Source organism: Oscarella lobularis, chromosome 12, assembly GCF_947507565.1.
Source record: "Oscarella lobularis chromosome 12, ooOscLobu1.1, whole genome shotgun sequence".
Lineage (NCBI taxonomy): Eukaryota > Metazoa > Porifera > Homoscleromorpha > Homosclerophorida > Oscarellidae > Oscarella > Oscarella lobularis.
This window is the reverse complement of record NC_089186.1, coordinates 2,623,813-2,644,322: the sequence shown is the minus strand read 5'-3', so window position 1 is coordinate 2,644,322 and position 20,510 is coordinate 2,623,813. Positions and strand designations below refer to the sequence as shown.

At 42.9% G+C, this 20,510-nt stretch overlaps 3 protein-coding genes across 6 annotated transcripts; all 3 read left to right on the top strand.

The window, feature by feature from the left end:
• Positions 1-574: 574 nt before the first annotated feature.
• LOC136193745 (death-associated protein kinase 1-like) lies at positions 575-6,183 on the top strand. Of its 2 annotated transcripts, none has more exons than XM_065982701.1 (23): positions 575-824; positions 877-936; positions 992-1,090; positions 1,152-1,344; positions 1,395-1,474; positions 1,526-1,791; positions 1,949-2,074; positions 2,132-2,248; positions 2,296-2,394; positions 2,445-2,549; positions 2,599-2,700; positions 2,750-2,848; positions 2,896-3,000; positions 3,060-3,179; positions 3,230-3,331; positions 3,382-3,489; positions 3,541-3,606; positions 3,654-4,280; positions 4,339-4,533; positions 4,580-5,437; positions 5,488-5,562; positions 5,616-5,661; positions 5,712-6,183. In XM_065982701.1, exons 6-23 carry the CDS (start codon positions 1,738-1,740, stop codon positions 6,002-6,004), a joined length of 3,297 nt encoding a protein of 1,098 aa, XP_065838773.1. In that variant the 5' UTR covers positions 575-824; positions 877-936; positions 992-1,090; positions 1,152-1,344; positions 1,395-1,474; positions 1,526-1,737; the 3' UTR covers positions 6,005-6,183. The 2 variants fall into 2 exon arrangements, with proteins under 2 accessions (XP_065838773.1, XP_065838772.1); XM_065982700.1 differs by having other exon boundaries at positions 978-1,090.
• Positions 6,184-6,224: 41 nt separating this feature from the next.
• On the top strand, positions 6,225-17,966 carry LOC136194115 (death-associated protein kinase 1-like). 3 transcript variants are annotated; one of them, XM_065983159.1, is made up of 25 exons: positions 6,225-6,248; positions 6,302-6,374; positions 6,434-6,654; positions 6,707-6,776; positions 6,828-6,895; positions 6,956-7,145; positions 7,196-7,275; positions 7,327-7,742; positions 7,900-8,025; positions 8,083-8,214; positions 8,262-8,360; positions 8,411-8,506; positions 8,557-8,661; positions 8,710-8,808; positions 8,856-8,960; positions 9,020-9,139; positions 9,190-9,294; positions 9,345-9,455; positions 9,507-9,572; positions 9,620-10,240; positions 10,299-10,493; positions 16,356-17,213; positions 17,266-17,343; positions 17,403-17,436; positions 17,487-17,966. In XM_065983159.1, exons 8-25 carry the CDS (start codon positions 7,689-7,691, stop codon positions 17,780-17,782), a joined length of 3,300 nt encoding a protein of 1,099 aa, XP_065839231.1. In that variant the 5' UTR covers positions 6,225-6,248; positions 6,302-6,374; positions 6,434-6,654; positions 6,707-6,776; positions 6,828-6,895; positions 6,956-7,145; positions 7,196-7,275; positions 7,327-7,688; the 3' UTR covers positions 17,783-17,966. The 3 variants fall into 3 exon arrangements, with proteins under 3 accessions (XP_065839231.1, XP_065839229.1, XP_065839230.1); XM_065983157.1 differs by lacking the exons at positions 16,356-17,213; positions 17,266-17,343; positions 17,403-17,436; positions 17,487-17,966 and adding exons at positions 10,543-11,406; positions 11,455-11,529; positions 11,584-11,629; positions 11,687-12,103; XM_065983158.1 differs by lacking the exons at positions 6,225-6,248; positions 6,302-6,374; positions 6,434-6,654; ... (16 more) ...; positions 9,620-10,240; positions 10,299-10,493 and adding exons at positions 11,974-12,467; positions 12,520-12,589; positions 12,642-12,709; ... (14 more) ...; positions 15,430-16,056; positions 16,115-16,309.
• A 1,234-nt stretch (positions 17,967-19,200) lies between these two features.
• On the top strand, positions 19,201-20,490 carry LOC136194022 (uncharacterized). The gene is made up of 6 exons (XM_065983027.1): positions 19,201-19,501; positions 19,554-19,623; positions 19,675-19,742; positions 19,804-19,995; positions 20,046-20,125; positions 20,190-20,490. Exons 1-5 carry the CDS (start codon positions 19,201-19,203, stop codon positions 20,066-20,068), a joined length of 654 nt encoding a protein of 217 aa, XP_065839099.1. The 3' UTR covers positions 20,069-20,125; positions 20,190-20,490.
• Positions 20,491-20,510: the final 20 nt, after the last annotated feature.

The window sequence follows — 20,510 nt, the reverse complement described above, 5'->3', positions numbered from 1 at the left end:
TCGCGTCGTTCGGGTGAGAAAAGTGCCGGCAACCAGGCCGCTTGCGACACCCCCTCCAAGCCGTAACCACTCAGCTTAACGCGGTTCGTGCTTCTTGACGACAATAAGACCTTAAACGATCCGTTTGCCCAGTGCGTAGACCGAGGCCGAAGCCCCCCATCGCCCTGCTTGCAGGCTCCGGCACGGAATTAACCGTGGGCCACGCTGAGAATCCAACTATCCGTCCTTGTCTTCTGCCAAAGCCCCCGAGCCAGTCCTCTCAAGGATGAGACGCAGATTGCTCCACGCCGCACCCACCCTCAGCCGCAACTGAAGAATCGGTGCGCTCGCTCGCTATTTTGAACAGCGCGCCCCACGCATTCCCCCAGCGTGCTCATTGGTCGGCCTGTGTCACGTGGTGTCAAATGCAGCGCGCTCATTCGTTTCACGAATTAGGTGAGAATTCTAAACCGGTTTCGATACAGGTTTGACCGGTATCTTTAGGAAAAATGACGCAACATCGCCACGCGATTGAAGCATGATCAACCACACCTAAGATGGCGGATAACAATATCGCAATACCATGTGATCTCGATAAACGAGGAACGACGAAGGAAGACTCCTTTCAAGACGCGACGAAGCGACGAAGCGACGAATCGAAGCAGCGAAAGCGCGAAAATCGTCGAACGGCGGAAACGATGGAGCTCGAACCGTTTCCGCCGATTTCTACGTCGCCCGAGTCGACGCCCGCGTCGCAATGTCGCTCAAGCGGACGATCGTCGCCTCAAATTTGCGTAAAAGCGATGGACGACGAGGAAAGCGAGCTATTTCGCGAATTACACGAGGTAAGATCGAAGGAGAGCCCCGCCCCCACATGCTAAACTTCCTCATACAAAGGACAAGGACAAACCGTGGTGGAAAACAAACTTTTTCATACGCGAACCAATTCGTTTGACGGTGAGAATAAGCCACGACGTCATAAATGCATACTTATTTAGGATCTGAATTCCAGCACGGATAATAAAATAGATCCGTGATTCCAGGCGTTTTCACATCATGCATTCTAATCATATTTGGAGTCGTAATCTTCCTCAGATCCGGTTGGATGGTTGTAAGAAACATCCCACATAAATAATAAATAATTTGAATTTATTAATTGATTTTTTTTCTAGGGGCAATGCTGGCCTTGGTCTCTCCGCTCTAATGATTTTTCTCACAGTGGGCGTGGCTCTTATAACAACGTTCTCTGTGAGTGGATTATGTTCTCGAGTTCAAGTGAGTCCAGGTGGAGTCTACTTCGTTCTTTCTCATGTCTTGGGAGGAAGATTTGGAGGCGTTCTGGGAACACTATACGTCTTCGGACAGGTAAAGTAAAAAAATTAAAAATATTAAATATAATTATTCTCTCTTATAAGGCGATCTCTATTTCCTTATATGTTTATTGAGCTCTCTGTACTCGATTTTATCACTGGTTCATTTTCACATTTAAACGAAGGTTAATTAATTAAACAATTCATTTGTACATTTTTAATTTTGTTTCTTTTAGCGGACGGATTGAAGGGTTATAAAGCAGAACTTTGGAAGGCCAATCAAGATTGATGATGCTGGGGGATTGTGTTCAAAGTAATCAAGATTTGAGAGGGGATGACGTTTCTTTTGTATTCCTTTCCTTGACATTATGAGGGCGTGGCGCGCTTGGTCAATACTATACGGGCATCGAAATTATTAAGCGTTGCGCATGCGCACATCATATGTGTAATGAGTAGATTCTCTTCGGCGAAAGAAGCGAAGATAGACGTGGAACCGCTGCTTGTAAGGCTGTAATGGTCGATTAATAGAGTGCGATCGAACAGCAAGATTGTCGCTTTTAAGATGAGATTCGTTTTTTCGCGAAAAGAATCCGTAGAATTCCCCGAAACGATTTCGCTCTTCTAAAACTGTTATTGGCAAAGACTTTTTGTTTGCGCAGAGGCAGAGAGGGATCTCGTCTGTTCGTTCCACGATCGATCGATTGGCCAAGATAATCAAGAAGTCGAGAAATGAGGATGAATTGCTCCGTTTTATATCTACAGAAAAAGGATTTCGATCTGAGCAGGTATGAAATGGTCGCGTTTTTCATCCCAGCAGACCATTCTATTCTCCTTTTCGTTAGTACTCCTTGTCACTAATTCACCATGTGGCGGGAAGAGAGTTTGATTCGGCGGAGGAAGCCGATGATTGGCTCACTTATGCGCTTGGGCAAAACAATCAACGCATTGAATCATCCGTGGTATGAATACGTTTTGGATTGGTAAATTAATTGATGCGTGGATGCAGAGGGAACTCCGCCCACTTGACTGTGCGTGTTTGTGGGGAAATATTTTTGGCGTTGAATGGCTCGTCACTCACGGTGCAAAGGTCAACGTGAAAGACTGGGTATGACTTGGAATTGATTTCATATGGTTTCACTCATCACTCTTTTTTAGAGAGGACGTACGCCATATTCTTATGCCTGTGTAAGTTCCGTTGACACAATGAAGAAAATGGTCTATCTTGAAGAACATGGCTACTTTTTGTCACCATCTGATATTGTAACAGAATTGATATCAACCTCTTGGAACAATAACTTTTGATTTATAGATTTGGGCAGCTGAAAATCGAAATTTGTCATCTATAAAAGCAAACGAGATTTTTCATCATCTCATCAATGAAAAGGGATTGAGTGTAAATGGTATTAATAAGGTGATATATGATGTGCTTTTGTTTGCTACGTGTGCAATATTTGTAATAGTATGGGGACACTCCTCTGCATTGTTCCTGCAACAATGGAAGCATTTTTGGAGTGAAACGGCTCTTGGAGCACAATGCTGATATCAATAGCGTCAACAAGGTTAGAAGATTTCACTTGTGATACTTTTATTCTTATTTCATCTTCAGAGGGGCAAAACGCCTTTTATGTGGGCGTGTGAAAGTTCCATCAATCGATCAACGAAAGTTCGCTACTTGGATGAAAAAGGAGCAAACTGTCAAGCAAAAGATCACGTGAGATGTTGTTTATTTGCTACAAATTCAATCAACAAATCGCCGTCTTTTTTATTCAGGAAGGGAAGACGGCTTTGTTTCATGCCACTTCTACCTATAAGTGTGAAGATGACGAAGTGAAAGATGTTCTTCGATATCTTGCCATTGAGAAAGGCATTGATATCAATTCTGTTGATGAGGTCGCATTCTTACGATATTTTGCATTTTTGTTTGTTAATCCTATTTTTAGGAGGGAACGACACCCTTATTATACGCATGTCATAAACATTGTTCTTTCCTTGTCATTGAGCAACTAATTGAATTAGGAGCTGATGTCTCTGTCAGAAATAAGGTTAGTCAGAATTCTCATTTCTCAATCGTTCTCTATTCAAATCTTTGAAGAACAAACAAAATGCATTGCATATCGTTGCAAAAAGCGTTTTAAGAGTAGACGCATCAGTTATTGATCTATTGATTAAGAAGGGTGTTGACGTCACGTGTCAAGATCAGGTGACGTGTTTTTATTCCTAATTGAAAATAATTTGTAAACGTGAATTTCAGTACGGAAACACGCCTTATGAGGTGGCACGTGATGGTAAAAGAAGAGCTCTCCTTCGACAGCATTACGTACGTCATCATTTTGATTCAGTTCCCGTATGTATTTAAATTAATAGGACTCTGCCCGATTTTCCGTTCTTCGACGAGAAATTGTTCGTCAGGATTCGATTAAATTGTGCGTGATTGGAAATGAAATGGCGGGAAAAACGACGTTGGTTAATTCTCTTCTTCAACTCAATCAATCCCTTCCCAGAGAAGAAGATCGCACTCCAGGTGTGCAAATTCACAATTGTGAAATTCCTGGAGTTGGCAAAGGATCGACGTGGGATTTTGGTGCTCAACCAACATTCCACAGTGCACACGGTCTCTTCTTCCGCCAATCCAATACAATCTTCGTTCTTGTTCTTCGCTTTCGCCATGGGCAACAGATGACGTCAGAAATCGTTCTTCTTGAGATTGGGCGCTATTGGTGTGCGTTTGTAAAGGCTGCGCTTCGCACCCTTTCCTCTCGTATGACGTCACGTCTTCGTGTTTTGATCATTTTCAATTTAATTGATTTTGAAGAGGAGACGGGAATTGAAGTAAGTTTCCAACTGAAACGAGTTGCAGAAATTCTCCAAAAAGACTTCAAAGACACGTTTAAAATTTTACACGTGTTTGAAATGGATTGCAGTAAAAGCAATTCACTTCGCATGAACGACTTCCGGGAAGAGCTAAAAGCTATTCGTGAAAATATACTAGAGGTAGACTGAGTCACCTAGTCGCCTAAATTATTAATTCAAACGTTATTTTGACATGCAGGAAGCCAATGAGGTGCCCAAGCTTTGTCATGTCATTGAACAGAAGCTCTGTCTTCCTGAAAAAGAAGAAAAGTCGTTATTGCGCAATTTTTTGACGTCAGAAGAATTTGTGAAGTGGGTTGTCGAAGACATCGGCATCCGTTTAAATGAAGACGAGAGAAAAGTCTCCGTTGAATATCTTGACTCATCTGGAATAGTAAGTAATCAAACTCTTCTTATTCCATGCTATTATTTTGACATAGATTGTGAATCTTGGTCCTCAAATTTGTCCTCGACCGCTTTGGTTGTGTCATAATGTCGTCGGTCCACTCCTCGCTCCGCCCTACTTCCCTTTCGGCATGCCGTCTGAGAAATCCGGCGAAGTGTCATTAAAAGACATCGAGTCGGCTTTGAGAGCATTTGAGGACGACCTCAAGAAAAGGAGAACACCATCTTTATATACGGTGACAGTTGAAGAAGCGATTTGGGTTCTTCTTTGTCTAGATCTTTGCATTGAGGTGGAAAACTCACCCGGTACGTTCCAGATACCCGCTCTACTTCAGCATTCAATTCCTAAAGGCTCCTGGGTCGAAGACGCAATGTTTGACGTGTATCGTGGTCAGCGATACGAATGCTCTCTCTCCGTCGATATCATATCGCCGTCGTCATTCGTCGTCTTTCAATCTCGCTGCTCTCGCATGGCCAAGCCGACAAGTCGCGAGGCTTGGAAAGACGGCGTCAAATTAATAAGAATTGTCGACGACAAAGTGGTGGAGAGTCGCATTGAATTAGGAATAAAGAAAGGACACTGTTGCATTGATGTCATCCTTCGTTGGTCAAGCAAAGCAGCGTGTGACAAAGTGGCAAAAGATTTTCTTGCCGAAATTAAAGACATGATAATGCGAGCGTGCGACGAGAGAAGCCCAGGAGTTATTTTGAACTGGTTCTACTTGGACAGCAAGCACCTTAAGCAGCTTGACGAGGATCCGGCAGTCTACTCTATGGCTGAAGTAGAGAAGAAGGTAAACCAGCAGGCTTTTGATCACGTCTTGTTTTCGTTTCGTCCGGAGAAAGGCCATTATTCTTCCATCCGAAATTTGTCTATACTGACTGAAGAGGAGGTATTTGGAAGGAATGCCTTATTTGATCTCTGTATACAATCGTTGTCTAGGTCAGAGACTCTGATAGAGAGGAAATCTCACCATGTCACAGCGCTTCTAAGAGAATGGAAGTCTTTTCTCTAAGGGTAGGATTATTAGTATTTTTTCCTGTTTTTTGTAAATTGTTCATCACTTTTAGAACACCGATCCACAGGCCGAGCGCGTTGCGGCGCCGTCTCTTCTAAGTATTTAATTTCTAAGACTACACTGTCTATTTTCTCAAATTCTTTTACAGATACTTTTCCGGCTGATGGAGAGCCAGTCTCCGTTAATTTAATGAGATCGTGCGCCTACGTGAGAGGATCGAAATGGGAAGAGATCGGTATGTTGCTCATCAGCTTGGAAGATCTCGAAGACATTCGTAAATCATATGGCGGCAACAGCGTACGAATGTTGAAGGTGTTAGATACGTGGAAGCTGGCAAAATCACGTACAGTAGGCCAGCTTTTGAATTGGTTTAAGAAGGTCGGTGTGGACCGTAGTAATATTGAAGAGAAGTATGAAGAGCTTTTTGGAGACTTGGAGTAAGTAGACAATATTTTCGAATCTTTTGACGCAGAACTGTACTCAAATAAGTTTATTTTACTGGGTTTGGCGATTTTTAAATTAGTCAAGTCGCGTTTCTAGCTGGCCTATGTCTATGTTTTAGTTTGGATGCTTCATCAAATTTTTTAGTTATTGTTGTTACAATTGTTAATTTTACGTTTTATATTATTCCTTAGACGTGACATCTCGAAATACCACGTGATCCGGATAAAGAAGCACCAAGGAAGTAAGGCTTTCTCCGTTTTTCTACGATTCCTCGTTCGTTTCACGCACCTTTAGATTGGTCGCTTTGCTTTCGAAGCGTAAAAGTGCGTAAATCCTAGTGAATTAGCTCAAGACGCGACGAATCGAGGTAAAAGACGTCCGAAAAGGCTCATAAACTAATAGATAGATAGATCTAAACCTGTCTAGATGGCTTTATAAAGCCTGCAATCAAAGCAGTAAAGAACGAGAAATGTCGAACAGGGGCCCCCATGGCGGAAACGATGGAACTCGAACCGTTTCCGCCGATTTCTACGCCGCCCGAGTCTACGCCGGCGTCGCAACGTTGCTCAAGCGGACGATCGTCGCCTCAAATTCGCGTAACAGCGATCGACGACGAAGATAGCGAGCTATTTCGCGAATTACACGAGGTAAGATCGAAGGAAAGCCCCGCCCCCACACGCTAAGCTTCCTCATACATAGGACAAGAACAAACCGTGGTGGAAAACAAACTTTTTCATACGCGAACCAATTCGTTTCGGAACGTGGGACGGTGAGAAAACGCCATGACGTCATAAATGCATATTTAAGATCTGAATTCCAGGCGTTTTCACATCATGCATCCTAAACATATTTGGAATCGTAATCTTCCTCAGATCCGGTTGGATGGTCGTAAGAAACATCACACACAAATAATAAATAATTGAATTTAATAATTGAATTTTTTCTAAGGACAATGCTGGCCTTGGTCTCCGCTCTCATGATTTTTCTTACAGTGGGCGTGGCTCTTATAACAACGTTCTCTGTGAGTGGATTATGTTTTCGAGTTCAAGTGGGTCCAGGTGGCGTCTACTTCGTTCTTTCTCACGTCTTGGGAGGAAGACTTGGAGGCGTTCTGGGAACAATTTACGTCTTCGGACAGGTAAAATTAGGTATTAATAAAAATATTTAATATACTTGTTCTCTTATAAGGCGATCTCTATTTCCTTATATGATTATTGAGCTCTCTGTACTCGATTTTATCACTGGTTCATTTTCACATTCAAACGAAGGTTAATTGATTAAACTATTCATTTGTACATTTTTAATTTTGTTTTTTTTAGCGGACGAATTCAAGGATTATAAAGCGGCTTTTTGGAAGGCCAATCAAGATCCAGAATTAAAAATGAGACATTTTGTCGTTTTCTTCACCACAGCAGCTGTTGTCATGGCAATCTGCGCAAACCAGATTTAGCTCATATAGAGATAAATTCGCACTTCCAAAGACGACTCGAGGTAAAGAAGTCAGAGAAGGCTCATCGATTGATGATGCTGAGGGATTGTGTTCAAAGTAATCAAGATTTGAGAGGTGATGACGTTTCTTCTTTATTTCTTTCCTTGACATTATGAGGGCGTGGCGCGCTGGGTCAATACTATACGGGCATCGAAATTATTAAACGTTGCGCATGCGCACATCATATGTGTAATGAGTAGATTCTCTTCGGCGAAAAAAGCGAAGATAGACGTGGAACCGCTGCTTGTAAGGCTGTAATGGTCGATTAATAGAGTGCGATCGAACAGCAAGATCGTCGCTGTTGAGATGAGATTCGTTTTTTCGCGAAAAGAATCCGTAGAATTCCCCGAAACGATTTGGCTCTTCTATAACTGTTATTGGCAAAGACTTGTTGTTTGCGCAGAGGCAGAGAGGGATCTCGTCTGTTCGTTCCACGATCGATCGATTGGCCAAGATAATCAAGAAGTGGGGAAATGAGGATGAATTGCGCCGTTTTCTTTCTACAGAAAAAGGATTTCCATCTGATCAGGTATGAAATGGTCGCGTTTTTCATCCCAGCAGACCATTCTATTCTCCTTTTCGTTAGTACAACCCCTTTGGCTGGTTATTAATTCACTATGTGGCGGGAAGAGAGTTTGATTCGGCGGAATTAGCCGATGAATGGCTCAGCTATGCGCTTGGGCAAAACAATCAAGACATTCAGAAGGAATCAGGAGGGGTATGAATACGTTTAGGATTGGTAAATTAATTGATGCGTGGATGCAGGATCGACGCCGCCCACTTCACTGTGCGTGCAAGTGGGGAAATATTTTTGGCGTTGAATGGCTCGTCGATCACGGTGCAAATGTCAACGTGAAGGACCTCGTATGACTTGGAATTGATTTCATATGGTTCCACTGATCACTCTTTTTTAGTATGGATGTACGCCATATTATTATGCCTGTTTAAGTTCCGTTGACACAATGAGGAAAATTGAAGAACATGGCTACATTTTGTCACCATTTGATATTGTAACGGAATTGATATCAACCCTCTCGCAACAATAATTTTTGATTTATAGGTTTGGGCAGCTCAAAATCAATTTTCTTCATCTGAAAAAGCAAACGAGATTTTTGATCATCTTGTTAATAAAAAAGGATTGAGTGTCAATGCTATTGAAGAAATGGTGATACATGAGGTTCTTTTTTTGCTACATGTGCAATATTTGTAATAGTATGGCTACACTCCTCTGCATCATGCCTGCCACGATGGAAGCATTTTTGGAATGAAATGGCTTGTGGAACACAAGGCTGATATCAATAGCGTCGACAAGGTTAGAAGATTTCACTTGTGATACTTTTATTCTTATTTCATCTTCAGAGGGGCATCACGCCTTTTATGTTGGCGTGTAAAAGTCCCATCAATCGTTCAGCGAAAGTTCGCTACTTGGATGAAAAAGGAGCGGACTGTCAAGCAAAAGATCACGTGAGATGTTGTTTTTTTGCTACAAATTCAATCATCAAATCGTCGTCTTTTTTATTCAGGATGGGAGGACGGCTTTGTTTCATGCCACCTGGGCCTCAAAGTGTAAAGATGACGACGTGAAAGATGTTCTTCGATATCTTGTCATTGAGAAAGGCATTGATATCAATTCTGTTGATGAGGTCGCATTCTTACGATATTTTGCATTTTTGTTTGTTAATCCTATTTTTAGGAGGGAGAGACACCCTTATTGTACGCATGTGATAAGCATTATCCTTATTTCCTTGTGATTCAGCACCTAATTGAATTAGGAGCTGATGTCTCTGTCAGAAATAAGGTTAGTCAGAATTCTCATTTCTCAATCGTTCTCTATTTAAATCTTTGTAGAACAAACAAAATGCATTGCATATGGTTGCAAAAACCTATTTAGAAAGAGTAGACGCATCAGTTATTGATCTATTGATTAAGAAGGGTGCTGACGTCACGTGTCAAGATCAGGTGACGTGTTTTTATTCCTAATTGAAAATAATTTTTAAACGTGAATTTCAGGACGGAAAGGCAGCTTATGAGGTGGCCGAAGATGGTGAAAGAAGAGCTCTCCTTCGACAGCATTACGTACGTCATCATTTTGCTTCAGTTCCCGTATGTATTTATATTAATAGGACGCTGCTCGATTTTCCGTTCTTCGACAAGAAATTGTTCGTCAGGATTCGATTAAACTGTGCGTGATTGGAAAAGAAATGGCGGGAAAAACGACGTTGGTGAATTCTCTTCTTCAACTCAATCAATCCCTTCCCAGAGAAGATCGCACTCCAGGTGTGCAAATTCACAATTGTGAAATTTCAGGAGTTGGAAAAGGATCGACGTGGGATTTTGGTGCTCAGCCAACATTCCACAGTGCACACGGTCTCTTCTTCCGCCAATCCAATACAATCTTCGTTCTTGTTCTTCGCTGTGATGGGCAAGAGACGACGTCAGAAATCGTTCTTCTTGAGATTGGGCGTTATTGGTGTGCGTTTGTGAAAGCGGCGCTTCGCACCCTTTCCTCTCGTATGACGTCACGTCTTCGTCTTTTGATCATTTTCAATTTAATTGATTTTGAAGAGGAGACGGGAAACAAAGTAAGTTTCCTGCTGAAACGAGTGTTTGAAACTCTCCAGGAAGAGTTCAAGGACACTTTTGAAATTTTACACATGTTCGAAATGGATTGCAGTAAAAGCAACTCAGTTTGCATGAACGACTTCCGGGAAAGGCTGAAAGCAATTCGCGAAAATATGCTCGAGGTAGAGTGAGTCACCTAGTCGTCTAAATATTTATTCCAAACGTTATTTTGACATGCAGGAAGCCCATGGCGTGCCCAAGCTTTGCCATGTCATTGAACAGAAGCTCTGTCTTCCTAACGAAGAAGGAAAGTCTTCATTGCGCAATTTTATGAAGTCAGAAGAATTTGTGAAGTGGGTTGTTGAAGACGTCGGCATCCGTTTGAATGAAGACGAGAGAAAAGTCTCCGTTGAATATCTTGATTCGTCTGGAATAGTAAGTAATCAAACTCTTATAATAATTATATTTTATTATTATCACGTAGATTGTGAATCTGGGTTCTCGAATTTGTCCTCGACCGCTCTGGTTGTGTCATAATGTGGTCGGTCCACTCCTCGCTCCGCCCTACTTCCCGTTCGGCATGCCGTCTGAGAAATCCGGCGAAGTGTCATTAAAAGACATCGAGTCGGCTTTGAGAGCATTTGAGGACGACCTCAGGAAAAGGGGAACACCATCTTTATATACGGTGACAGTTGAAGAAGCGATTTGGGTTCTTCGGTGTCTAGATCTGTGCATTCGGGTGGAAAACTCACCCGGAACGTTCCAGATTCCCGCTCTACTTCAGCATTCAATTCCTAAAGGCTCCTGGGTCGAAGACGCAATGTTTGACGTGTATCGTGGCCAGCGATACGAATGCTCTCTCTCCGTCGATATCATCTCGCCGTCATCATTCGTCGTATTTCAATCTCGCTGCTCTCGCATGGCCAAACCAACGAGTCGCGAGGCGTGGAAAGACGGCGTCAAATTAGTGAGAATCGTCGACGACAAAGTCGTTGAAAGTCGCATCGAATTAGGAATAAAGAAAGGACACTGTTGCATCGACATCATCCTTCGTTGGTCAAGCAAAAGAGCATGTGAGGAAGTGGCGAAGGAGTTCCTTGCCGAAATTAAAGACATGATAATGCGAGCGTGCGACGAGAGAAGCCCGGGAGTTATTCTGAACTGGTTCTACTTGGACAGCAAGCATCTAAAGCAACTCGACGAAGATCCGGCAATCTACTCTTTGGCTGACGTAGAGACGAAGGTAAAGAAGAAGGTTTTTGATCACTTTCTTTTCTCAATTCGTCCTGAACAACGTCATTACTCTCCTGTCAGAGATTTAGCTATAATAAATGAGACTGAAGAAAAGGCAAAAAATTCCCTATTAATTACACTGTGAGAAAATTATTTACTCTAGGACACAGTCGCTGATACCGGAGAAGCTTCATCATTTCCGAGCACACGTGGGACTAGACGTCACGAATTTATAAAGGTATTTGTGGCTGCGTTTTGCTGTATAGTTGTAGTCTTTACGCGAGTTTTTCAGGACACACGTCCAGTCGTTAGTGTCATGACTACGTCGTCCGCTAAAAGTACGAAAGTTCTACACAATTTCCGTGTAATTTTCACTTATCAAATTCTATGATTAGGAGTCTTTCCTGCGGATAAAGAATTGGTTTCAGTGAAATTGATTCAAGCATGTGCGGCGGTTCAAGGATCGAAATGGGAAGCCATCTCTATTTATATCTGTCCAAATGCTCTTGATGACATTCGTAAATCATATGGCGGCAACGAAGTACTCATGTTCAAGGTTCTAGAAGCGTGGAAGCTGGAAAAATCACCCACAGTAGGCGAGCTATTGAAGTGGTTTAAGCAGGTGGGCGTGAACCGTCGTACAATTGAAGACAAATATGAAGAGCTGTTTGGGGACTCGGAGTAAGTGGTTGGTTCGAAAAGCTTCTCTACTCGTTTTTAATTTTAACTCATTGATATATTGTATTGTTTTAATTAGCATTCTTGTACGTAGAGGCGCGAATTTGACTGCATGGGGGCTGGTCAGATTTCTATCTTTAGAAATTGTGACGTAACATCGCCACGCGAGTGACGTATGATGGCGGAAGAACGGGCGGACACAGATGTCGAAATACCATGTGACCCAGATAAATAAGCAAGTTCGAAGAAAGACTCCGCTCAAGCAGCGAAGAATCGACGGAGCGACGAGTCGACGAATCGAAGCACTGAAAGAGCAAAAATTCGTCGAACGGGGTCTCTATGGCGTAAACAATGAAGCTCGAGCCGTTTCCTCCGATTTCTACGTCGCCCGAGTCGACGCCCGCGTCGCAACGTTGCTCAAGCGGAAGATCGTCGCCTCAAATTCGCGTAACAGCGATCGACGACGAAGATAGCGAGCTATTTCGCGAATTACACGAGGTAAGATCGCTTGGAAGCCCCGCCCCCACACGCTAAGCTTCCTCATACACAGGACAAGGACAAACCGTGGTGGAAAACAAACTTTTTCATACGCGAACCAATTCGTTTCGGAACGTGGGACGGTGAAAAAACGCCATGACGTCATAAAATGCATATTTAGGATCTGTGTTCCAGGCGTTTTCACATCATGCATCCTAAACATATTTGGAGTCGTAATCTTCCTCAGATCCGGTTCAATGGTCGTAAGAAACCTCGCACACAAATAATAAATAATTGAATTTATTAATTGAATTTTTTCTAAGGGCAATGCTGGCCTCGGTCTCTCCGCTCTAATGATCTTTTTGACAGTTGGCGTGGCTCTTATAACAACGTTCTCTGTGAGTGGATTATGTTGTCGAGTTCAAGTGGGTCCAGGTGGCGTCTACTTCGTTCTTTCTCACGTCTTGGGAGGCAGACTTGGCGGCGTTCTTGGAACACTATACGTCTTCGGACAAGTAAAAGAAAAAATCAATAAAAATATTTAATATACGTGTTCTCTTATAAGGCGATCTCTATTTCCTTATATGATTATTGAGCTCTCTGTACTCGATTTATCATTGGTTCATTTTCACATTCAAACGAAGGTTAATTAATTAAACAATTCATTTGTACATTTTTAATTTTGTTTCTTTTAGCGGACGAATTGAAGGGTTATAAAGCTGAACTTTGGAAGGCCAATCAAGATCCAGAATTCAAAGATGAGACATTTTGTCATTTTCTTCACCACAGCAGCTGTTGTCATGGTGATCTGCGCAAACCAGATTTAGCTCATATAGAGATAAATTCACACTTCCGAAGACGACTGGAGGTAAAGAAGTCCGAGAAGGCTCATCGATTGATGATGCTGAGGGATTGTGTTCAAAGTAATCAAGATTTGAGAGGGGATGACGTTTCTTCTGTATTCCTTTCCTTGACATTATGAGGGCGTGGCGCGCTGGGTCAATACTATACGGGCATCGAAATTATTAAGCGTCGCGCATGCGCACATCATATGTGTAATGAGTAGATTCTCTTCGGCGAAAAAAGCGAAGATAGACGTGAAAACGCTGCTTGTAAGGCAGTAATGGTCGATTAATAGAGTGCGATCGAACAGCAAGATTGTCGCTTTTAAGATGAGATTCGTTTTTTCGCGAAAAGAATTTGTAGAATTCCCCGAAACGATTTCGCTCTTCTAAAACTGTTATTGGCAAAGACTTGTTGTTTGCGCAGAGGCAGAGAGGGATCTCGTCTGTTCGTTCCACGATCGATCGATTGGCCAAGATAATCGAGGAGGGAAATTGGGATGAGTTGCTCCGTTTTCTTTCTACAGAAAAAGGATTTCGATCTTATCAGGTAGTAAATGGTCGCGTTTTTCATCCCAGCAGACCATTCTATTCTCCTTTTCGTTAGTACAGATATGGCTTGTCATTACTTCACTATGTGGCGGGAAGAGAGTTTGATTCGGCGGAGAGAGCCAATGATTGGCTCAGTTATGCGATTATGCAAAAGAATCAACACATTGAAGAGGAATCAAGAGTGGTATGAATACGTTTTGGATTGGTAAATTAATTGATGCGTGGATGCAGAGTGAACTCCGCCCACTTAACTGTGCGTGCAAGTGGGGAAATATTTTTGGCGTTGAATGGCTCGTCACTCACTGTGCAAATATCAACGTGAAAGACAGAGTATGACTTGGAATTGATTTCATATGGTTTCACTCATCACTCCTTTTTAGAGAGGACGTACGCCATATTCTTTTGCCTGTTTAAGTTCCGTTGACACAATGAAGAAAATGGTCTATCTTGAAGAACATGGCTACATTTTGTCACCATCTGATATTGTAACAGAATTGATATCAACCCTCTCGCAACTATAACTTTTGATTTACAGGTTTGGGCAGCTCATAATCATTTTTCGTCATCTGAAAAAACAAATGAGATTTTTCATCATCTTGTTAATGAGAAAGGATTGAGTGTTAATGCTATTGAAGAAAGGGTGATACATGATGTTCTTTTTTTGCTACATGTGATATATTTTTAATAGTATGGGGAAAGTCCTCTGCATCGTGCCTGCTCCAAAGGATTCATTTTCGGAATGAAATGGCTTGTGGAACACAAGGCTGATATCAATAGCGTCGACGCGGTTAGAAGATTTCACTTGTGATACTTTTATTCTTAATTCATCTTCAGGATGGAATAACGCCTTTTATGTGGGCGTGTTCAAGTCGCATCAATCGTTTAGCGAAAGTTCGCTACTTGGATGAAAAAGGAGCAAACTGTCAAGCAAAAGATCACGTGAGATGTTGTTTATTTGCTACAAATTCAATCAACAAATCGCCGTCTTTTTTATTCAGGATGGGAAGACGGCTTTGTTTCATGCCACCGACCACTCAGAGAATGAAGATGACGTGAAAAATGTTCTTCGATATCTTGCCATTGAGAAAGGCATTGATATCAATTCTGTTGATGAGGTCGCATTCTTACGATACTTTGCATTTTGGTTTGTTAATCCTATTTTTAGGAGGGAAGGACACCCTTATTGCACGCATGTTATGGACATCCTTCTTTCCTTGTCATTCAGCAACTAATTGAATTAGGAGCTGATGTCTCTGTCAGAAATAATGTTAGTCAGAATTCTCATTTCTCAATCGTTCTCTATTCAAATCTTTGTAGAAAAAACAAAATGCATTGCATATGGTTGCAAAAAGCTCTTCAAGCATAGTTGCATCAGTTATTGATCTATTGATTAAGAAGGGTGTTGACGTCACGTGTCAAGATCAGGTGACATGTTTTTATTCCTAATTGAAAATAATTTATAAACGTGATTTTCAGGACGGAAAGACGCCTTATGAGTTGGCACGTGATGGTGAAAAGAGAGCTCTCCTTCGACAGCATTACGTACGTCATCATTTTGATTCAGTTCCCATATGTAATTAAATTAATAGGACGCTGCCCGATTTTCCGTTCTTCGACGAGAAATTGTTCGTCAGGATTCGATTAAATTGTGCGTGATTGGAAATGAAATGGCGGGAAAAACGACGTTGGTGAATTCTCTTCTTCAACTCAATCAATCCCTTCCCAGAGAAGAAGATCGCACTCCAGGTGTGCAAATTCACAATTGTGAAATTGAGGGAGTTGGCAAAGGATCGACGTGGGATTTTGGTGCTCAACCAACATTCCACAGTGCACACGGTCTCTTCTTCCGCCAATCCAATACAATCTTCGTTCTTGTTCTTCGCTTTCGCCATGGGCAACAGATGACGTCAGAAATCGTTCTTCTTGAGATTGGGCGCTATTGGTGTGCGTTTGTGAAAGCGGCGCTTCGCATCCTTTCCTCTCATCTGACGTCACGTCTTCGTCTTTTGATCATTTTCAATTTAATTGATTTTGAAGAGGAGACGGGAATTGAAGTAAGTTTCCAACTGAAACGAGTTGCACAAATTCTCCAAAAAGACTTCAAAGACACGTTTAAAATTTTACACGTGTTCGAAATGGATTGCAGTAAAAGAAATTCACTTCGCATGAACGACTTCCGGGAAGAGCTAAAAGCTATTCGTGAAAATATGCTAGAGGTAGACTGAGTCACCTAGTCGCCTAAATTATTAATTCAAACGTTATTTTGACACGCAGGAAGCCAATGAAGTGCCCAAGCTTTGTCATGTCATTGAACAGAAGCTCTGTCTTCCTGAAAAAGAAGGAAAGTCGTCATTGCGCAATTTTTTGACGTCAGAAGAATTTGTGAAGTGGGTTGTCGAAGACATCGGCATCCGTTTAAATGAAGACGAGAGAAAAGTCTCCGTTGAATATCTTGACTCGTCTGGGATAGTAAGTAATCAAAGTCTTATAATTCCATGCTATTATTGTCACATAGATTGTTAATCTGGGTCCTCAAATTTGTCCTCGACCGCTCTGGTTGTGTCATAATGTCGTCGGTCCACTCCTCGCTCCGCCCTACTTCCCTTTCGGCATGCCGTCTGAGAAATCCGGCGAAGTGTCATTAAAAGACATCGACTCGGCTTTGAGAGCATTTGAGGACGACCTCAAGAAAAGGGGAACACCATCTTCATATACGGTGACAGTTGAAGAAGCGATTTGGGTTCTTCTTTGTCTAGATCTTTGCATTGAAGTGGAAAACTCACCCGGAACGTTCCAGATTCCCGCTCTACTTCAGCATTCAATTCCTAAAGGCTCCTGGGTCGAAGACGCAATGTTTGACGTGTATCGTGGCCAGCGATACGAATGCTCTCTCTCCGTCGATATCATATCGCCGTCGTCATTCGTCGTCTTTCAATCTCGCTGCTCTCGCATGGCCAAACCAACGAGTCGCGAGGCTTGGAAAGACGGCGTCAAATTAATAAGAATTGTCGACGACAAAGTGGTGGAGAGTCGCATTGAATTAGGAATAAAGAAAGGACACTGTTGCATCGATGTCATTCTTCGTTGGTCAAGCAAAGCAGCGTGTGACAAAGTGGCAAAAGATTTTCTTGCCGAAATTAAAGACATGATAATGCGAGCGTGTGACGAGAGGAGCCCGGGAGTTATTTTGAACTTGTTCTACTTGGACAGCAAGCACCTTAAGCAGCTTGACGAGGATCCGGCAATCTACTCTATGGCTGAAGTAGAGAAGAAGGTAAACCAGCAGGCTTTTGATCACGTCTTGTTTTCGTTTCGTCCGGAGAAAGGCCATTATTCTTCCATCCGAAATTTGTCTATACTGACTGAAGAGGAGGTATTTGGATAAAGGAATTATTGGTTCTTGGTGTAGAATTTCATGATTCTAGGTGTCAGCCTCTCGAAGGGGAGAAAGAATGTTATTAGCTCCTCATGCTGCTAAGATGAGGCAAGATAATCCCAAAAAGGTAAGGTCATCAGGAGTATATATCGTCCTAGTCTTTTTTCAATGAATTGCGTCTTTTAGAAGGATGCAGATCCACACGTTGCGGCGTTGCCTGGTATTGAACTGCAAGGCTAAATTATCTTTCCAAAATTGCTTTTTATTTAGTTACCTTTCCGGCGGATGACGACTTACTTTCAGAAGATTTGATAAAGGCGTGTGCAGCTGTCAAAGGCTCAAAATGGGAAGAAATCGGCTGTCTTCTTCTCAGCTTTGAAAAAGTTGAAGACATTCGCAAACCGTACGGCGGCAACTTCGTGCACATGATAAAAGTGCTCGAAGCGTGGAACACAGCAAAATCACCGACTGTAGGCCAGCTTCTCGCAGCTTTTGAGGCGGTTGGTGTGAACGGATGTCATATCAAAAAGAAATACGAAGAGCTGCGCAGAACTGTGTTCAAGTAACTACATGTACATTTTTACATGTATTTTTCTAACGAGGCGATCTTTAATTAATTAATTAATTAATGTACGTTTTTAGTCGATTCTGCCTAAGTGGAAATGCATTACTCTTTAATTGCTCGTCGTCGAAGGGCTTCTAGTTTTTTCTTTTGTAAATATTTTGTTAATTATGAAACCGGAAATAGGGGCGGAAATAGGTGTTTGTGGAATTTGTGTCCATCTGGTTGACGCGACGCGCGTTTTCGAGCGAATTTTCAAGGGTTTGTGGTTTTTCGTTGACGTTCGTGGTCCACCTGACATTGTTTGTCGGTTTCCGCTTGCGACGGGACTTCGAAGAGATCGCGTTTCTTCGCGGAGACGAAACGGATGCTTATCGACGCGATTGCGACGTTCTGTCGTCTCGAATTGGTGCAGCGACACGTGGAAATGACGCTGAGACGACGAACAACGGCGTAACGGCGACGATCGACTCGAAATTGCGAAGAATTCTCGCGGTCACGTGGATGAACGTGCGCAGAGTAAGATCGATTCGCGAAAAACATTTATTCGAGCAAATAACGAAAAATCTACGAGCTAAACTAACGAAAAAACGTGCACCTGACTAATTAGATCTTGAATTCGTCCCGTTCTTCGCGCTCTATCTTCGTTTTTCTTCTGCACGAGTTTTCGCCTAGAAAAAAAGAGATTAGCTACTGTAAATCAATCAGTGTACGTACCTTTTTGTTGCGTCCGTATTCGCGCTACCCAGGCTACACCACGGGGAGGTTCGGACGCGTCGTAGCCCAGGTGAGTCTCGCAAAGCGAAGACCCCCTTCCAAAAAATGTCGGGCGAGTTGCGGGTCCTCGGCCATTCCATTCAGTACCCACCTGGATGAGGATCGGCCCCTAATACCGAAACCCCGGTGCGCTGGTACCAAAGCCTTCGCTATGTCTTCCTGGGAAGAAGCGGGCCTTGTGGAATGGAGAGAGGCTGACTGCTGTTTGTAGAGGTTGACAATGAAGACAGTGCAATGGCGGAATCGAAGGCTCCTGGGCTGGATCATCGTTGGTCTAATCGCGTCGTTCGGGTGAGAAAAGTGCCGGCAACCAGGCCGCTTGCGACACCCCCTCCAAGCCGTAACCACTCAGCTTAACGCGGTTCGTGCTTCTTGACGACAATAAGACCTTAAACGATCCGTTTGCCCAGTGCGTAGACCGAGGCCGAAGCCCCCCATCGCCCTGCTTGCAGGCTCCGGCACGGAATTAACCGTGGGCCACGCTGAGAATCCAACTATCCGTCCTTGCCTTCTGCCAAAGCCTCCGAGACAGTCCTCTCAAGGATGAGACGCAGATTGCTCCACGCCGCACCCACCCTCAGCCGCAACTGAAGAATCGGTGCTCTCGATCGCTATTCGACTGAAGCATGATCAACCACACCCAAGATGGCGGATAACTATATCGCAATACCATGTGATCTCGATAAACCAGCAACGCGACGAAGGAAGACTCCTTTCAAGACGCGACGAAGCGACGAAGCGACGAATCGAAGCAGCGAAAGCGCGAAAATCGTCGAACGGCGTTTCTATGGCGGAAACGATGGAGCTCGAGCCGTTTCCGCCGATTTCTACGTCGCCCGAGTCTACGCCCGCGTCGCAACGTCGCTCAAGCGGAAGATCGTCGCCGTAAATTCGCGTAACAGCGATCGACGACGAGGAAAGCGAGCTATTTCGCGAATTACACGAGGTAAGATCGCTGAAGAGCCCCGCCCCCACACTCTAAGCTTCCTCATACACAGGACAAGGACAAACCGTGGTGGAAAACAAACTTTTTCATACGCGAACCAATTCGTTTCGGAACGTGGGACGGTGAGAAAACGCCACGACGTCATAAATGCATATTTAAGATCTGAATTCCAGGCGTTTTCACATCATGCATTCTAAACATATTTGGAGTCATAATCTTCCTCAGATCCGGTTGGATGGTCGTAAGAAACATCACACATAAATAATATATAATTTGAATTTATTAATTGAATTTTTTCTAAGGGCAATGCTGGGCTTGGTCTCTCGGCTCTCATGATTTTTCTCACACTGGGCGTGGCTCTTATAACAACGTTCTCTGTGAGTGGATTATGTTCTCGAGTTCAAGTGGGTCCAGGTGGCGTCTACTTCGTTTTTTCTCACGTCTTGGGAGGCAGACAGGGAGGCGTTCTGGAAACACTATACGTCTTCGGACAGGTAAAATTAAGTATTAATAAAAATATTTAATATATGTGTTCTCTTATAAGGCGATCTCTATTTCCTTATATGATTATTGAGCTTTCTGTACCCGATTTTATCATTGGTTCATTTTCACATTCAAACGAAGGTTAATTAATTAAACACTTCATTTGTACATTTTAATTTTGTTTCTTTTATCGGACGAATTCAAGGGTTATAAAGCGGAACTTTGGTTAGGCCAATCAAGATCCAGAATTCAAAGATGAGACATTTTGTCGTTTTCTTCACCACAGCAGCTGTTGTCATGGCGATCTGCGCAAACCAGATTTAGCTCATATAGAGATAAATTCGCACTTCCGAAGACGACTCGAGGTAAAGAAGTCCGAGAAGGCTCATCGATTGATGATGCTTAGGGATTGTGTTCAAAGTAATCAAGATTTTAGAGGGGATGACGTTTCTTCTGTATTCCTTTCTTGGACATTATGAGGGAGTGGCCCGCTGGGTCAATACTATACGGGCATCAAAATTATTAA